A 4,802-nucleotide genomic window follows, 5' to 3' on the forward strand; every position below is an offset into this window, starting at 1 on the left:
ATGGGCACCCTCCTCGTCGCTCCGCGCCATTTTGCTCTTCGCCACGAAGCCAAAGGGAAGGCCGCCATCATGGACTCCGAAATCCAGTACGAGCTGCCCGGTCTCATCCGCGTGCACAAGAGCGGCTTCGTGGAGCGCCTGCAAGGCACCGAGACCTCCCCGCCCTGCCCCTCCGGGGACCCCGCCACCGGCGTCGCCTCCAAGGACGTCGTCCTAGGAGACCCCGCGTCCAACGTCTCCGTCCGCCTCTACCTTCCCTCCAACGCCGCTGCGGAGCCCGGCAAGAAGCTCCCCGTTGTCGTCTTCTACTACGGCGGCGCATTCGTGGTCAGCACCGCCGCCACCCTGATCTACCACAGGTACGCCGCCTCCCTCGCCGCCGCGGTCCCTGCCATCGTCGTGTCCGTCAACTACCGCCTCGCCCCGGAGACCCCGCTCCCGGCAGCCTACGACGACGTCTTCGCGGGCCTCAAGGCGGTCGTCGCCGCGTGCCGTCCGGACGGCGCGGAGCCCTGGCTCGCGACCTACGGCGACGCATCCCGCATCGTCCTCGCCGGCGACAGCGCCGGCGCCAACCTGGCGCACCACACCGCGATAAGGCTTCGGAAGGAACCTATCGAGGGGTACGGCGACGAGGTCCGCGGCGTCGCGCTCCTCTACTCCTACTTCTGGGGGAAGGAGCCGCTGGGCGGGGAGCCCGCAGACGCCGCCGTCCGCGGCAGGTTCGAGCGCTCCTGGGAGGTCGCCTGCGACGGCAAGTTCGGCCCCGACCACCCGTACATCAACCCGTTTTCGGCGCCGCAGGAGGAGTGGAGGCAGCTCGGGTGCCGCCGCGTGCTGGTCACCACCGGCGAACTCTGCTGGTTCGTGGAGAGGTCGCGCGCCTACGTAGAGGCGATCAAGGCGTGCGGGTGGGACGGCGAGCTCGACTTCTACGAGACCAAGGGCAAGGGACACGTCTACTTCTTGTTCAACCCTGACTGCGAAGAGGCCATCAAGGACCTCGCCGTCGTGGCGGACTTCGTCAGGCGCTGCTGAGGTTTTCTTCGCTCGTTTGCTTTATCCGGGTCAGCGATTCACTAGTAATAAAGGAGCACGTAATTTCTGTATTTTTGTTTGTGGGTGCTTATCAAGCATATATCTCGCTCGATAAATTTCTGTATTATTCATGCGCAATGCGCCAGTTACAGCTTCATTGCAGGGATCGATGAAAGGCAGTGGACTGATAGTACTTTTCCTATTCTGAATTTCTGGTGCGCATCATAAGCAAGTAGCAGTACTATCACATTTTACATGTAATTCTGATTACACTTGTAAGTCGTAACACGAACGAAACAATGTCTGCTTCTCTGAATCGATTGCCGGTTGCAACTTCATTGCATGATGGAAGCAAAATTCAATGGACTGAACTGATATTTTGGTGGTTTCTGAATTTCCGATTACCACTAAGTCTAAGAGCATCTCTACCAGATACCGCAAAAATTATTTACAGTAAATCGCACAACGTTTTACGGTATGAAAAAGTCTTCTCACAGAGTAGGTACCGCAAAAAGAGTCAGGATATGGACGAATCATACATGGGATCCACATTATTTTGCCTTTTCTCCTATTTTTCCCCAATCCAACCCATCTTCCTCCTGACAACCACCTTCGTCGCCCCCCTGCGTCGTCTTGTTTCTGAGCTTGCTTCTTTATCCTTCCATCAGCTATCCTGTACAATTCACTGAAATCTTATGGTTGAATGATTCATGCACCAATAACAAAAAGATCAAACCAGTGTTTCCCGTATAGGAATTGCAACCTTATACCAGTAGTGGTTCTCCTTCTATTCATTGGAACCGCTTAGTGGAGCCCACGCTCTCGCCGTCCGCCCGCCAGCTGCCGGCACCAGCTGAGGTCGGGGCCGGCTATGTCGCATGGAAGCCCCACATGCCTCCCCGAGCTTCACGCGTCGCTGCTCTTCTTGAGCTCCGGCCCACGTAGCTCCTCCTTAGGCCTTATTTGGTACTAGAGTTTTAGTGGGGATAATCCGCTCCAAATTTCAAATTTCCACTTATCCCCAATACATGTTTGGTGCTAGAGTATGGGCGAGTTTAATCCCCACTTATCCCCACTTTTACCTAAATTTTAGTGTAATTTTTTCAATCCCCAATACTCTACCCCTGCCTAGCGGATTGGTGGGGTTTTGTGGGGATTGGGTGACAAAAGTGATTCACCCAATACTCTAGAGTTTACCCCCACTAATTCCCACTAAAACACTAGTACCAAACAACCTAAAAATAAGGCTATTTGGTACTAGTGTTTTAGTGAGGATTAGTGGGGGTAATACTCTAGAGTATTGGATGAATCTTTGCTGTCATCCAATCCCCACAAACCCCATCCATCCAGTAGGTAGGGATAGAGTATTGAGGAATGAAAAAAATTACACCAAACATGTATTGAGGATAAGTGGGGATTTGAAGTTTGGAGCGGATTATCCTCGCTAATCCCCGCTAGTATCAAACAAGGACACCGCCAGCTCGCCTTGGCCATGTTTCATCGCCAAAATCGGTCGAAATACGATGTCGATTTGGCCGGACTCTGGACGGTGCCGCGGAATACCGGTCTGACACTCTGACGAGGGTTAACCAAAGTTTCCATCCCACAAAACTTTACCGCAGATATGGAGTACGAGATGCTTCTTTTACGGTTCCCCATATTTACAGGATGGAACATTATGCAAGATCTATGCAGTTTTTGTTGTTGTTGACAAACTCAAAAAAATTACGGTTTTTGCTATCTGCTACTCTAACGTCAATAAAGTAAACAATATTTGCAAAAAGTGTTAAAATATTGGGCCCACATTTGGTGGCCCATACTAGATTTCAGATTTTCCCTATAAATCTCAAAGCCCACTTAGTGGCAGCCTTGTGAGTTTGAGCCCAAGTTGGTGGCAGCTCACTAGGGAGTGACAAGAGGTGGGAAGTTTAGTCCCACATGGAAAGTTGGGAGGAAGTTAGACCATCTTATAAGGTGGGTTGTTTCACCACTAGTAAGTGAGTGAGAATAGGAGTGCTACACGCGCGCGCTCCTCCTCCTCCTCACTCGACGCGACGCGACGCGACACGCTCGTGGTGAGTGGATTGAGCCTCGAGCCGAGACTTTCCTTACTTTCTTTTTGCAGCTCAGGAAAACGAACAGAGTCCTAGACGGACGCGTCGCAGTTAGTCGGTTCGGGTCGCTCCCGGATCGTGGGCTATCTGTAACCGACTCGAAACGTTCGTGCGACGTGGGCGTGGCCCACGTTGCCTAGGGTTTCTCGAGCCTATATAATCTCCTGCCCGGCTACCGCAGAAATACACCGAATACACGAGTTAGGGTTTCCACCTCTCTCTGCTTGCGCCGCCATCGTAGCCTACCCCATCCCGTGCGCCGACGTGCATCGGCGAACGGGAGAGCAGGTCTCCGGAACCGCTCGTCCTTGCGATCCTGTACGGGAGAGGGCGAATTAGGTTTTTGGGAAGCGCTCTGCGCGGCCTGCTCAAGCTCTTCATCACGGGTCGCCTTCCGTCCAAGTCGGGCGGTGCTGCCTACCGTCGTCTTCAACGCTGTCTACTTCGACCCGTCGTCCCTGTCGTCAACAACGTTGTCATCAACAACGTTACTGTTGCGACATCATCTGCTACACCTCCACCGCCACCTCCACCAGTGTGGTGACCCGGCATACCACTGCATGGTGTAGTATGCAAGTTTGATATAACACCAATGAAACACCGTTCCACTAGTATTATATCGCTCAGAGTGGTACAACAGAAACATATGCGGGTCCAAGGCATGCCTATAGAATTACAACACTGACTCTGTTACATAAGATCAGCACAGCCTCCTATTTTACAATGAGGTAAAACTGCAAATAAACTCCAGAAGAACGACTCGTAGTCTAATCCTATCACGAACTCTATTTGTAGAGTATTTAACTAGCTATAGAGGCTAAGAATAGGTTCTAGCTAAATAGGAGCTAGGTTAAGGAAGCTAGTTCCCTTATATGGCTAATCTAGGTTTTCTCCTCGTTGGATGTGATATCTGACTCCACTGACGGGGTCCTGTCTCTTGAAGTAGTTGTTGACTCCTCGGCCTTTGAGTTGCACTGTAGATCCTCCTTCGATGCCTCCATACCTAAGCGGGGATTTAAGAGTGGGATGAGTACGAGCGTACTCAACAAGTTCATTATAGGAAAGAGGTGTTTAATGCACTAGCTACGGCATTAGACCGGAAAGTCTAATACCAATGCAGGTTTTCATAATCATTTCTTCAAGAGGTTGCTTTTATTCGGAAGAACTATGTCCGTCGGCCTTCACCGGTTTACTAGAACTTCATGGAGCTCCTTTCCGGCCGCGTTCGCAGTTCCATATCCCGGAACGAGGAGTGACAAGTCACGGTTCTTTACACTCTGCGAGAGGTGTGTTGCTTTACCCATAAGAGATCTTAACCTTGGTGCCAACCGGGCAATTTCCCCGTCCACACTTCCTATGGTGTGAGGCCCGGTATAAGGTCTAGCCAATCATGTTCCTCCCGCTACCTCGAACACCCACCCTTTGTTGCATACCCCGACCCCGGGTCCTCGTCGGTCCTCTTATACCACTTAAGGATGGACCCCGACCACGACAACGGTTTGGGACTCGTTAACCAAACTCCTTCGCCGGTAGCCGCAACCCATCATAGACCGCAATACCGTGGGGACTTTAGGCTTCCCCAGCCCACCGCTTGCACTTCGAGCGACAAGTGTCTACGGACTATGCCGTGGGGACTTAAGGCTTCCCCGG

At 52.2% G+C, this 4,802-nt stretch overlaps 1 protein-coding gene across 1 annotated transcript; it reads left to right on the forward strand.

Annotated features, from left to right (window-relative positions):
• LOC124672362 (probable carboxylesterase 2) lies at window positions 1–1,038 on the forward strand. Its single transcript, XM_047208601.1, has one exon. The coding sequence runs from the start codon at window positions 1–3 to the stop codon at window positions 1,036–1,038; it is 1,038 nt and encodes a 345-aa protein (XP_047064557.1).
• The last annotated feature ends 3,764 nt before the right edge of the window (window positions 1,039–4,802 follow it).

Source organism: Lolium rigidum, chromosome 7 (assembly GCF_022539505.1).
Source record: "Lolium rigidum isolate FL_2022 chromosome 7, APGP_CSIRO_Lrig_0.1, whole genome shotgun sequence".
Taxonomy (NCBI): Eukaryota; Viridiplantae; Streptophyta; class Magnoliopsida; order Poales; family Poaceae; genus Lolium; species Lolium rigidum.

Excerpts from the sequence above, each read along its gene's own strand:
- LOC124672362 (XM_047208601.1), top strand. The coding sequence starts at position 1 with ATGGGCACCCTCCTCGTCGCTCCGCGCCATTTTGCTCTTCGCCACGAA.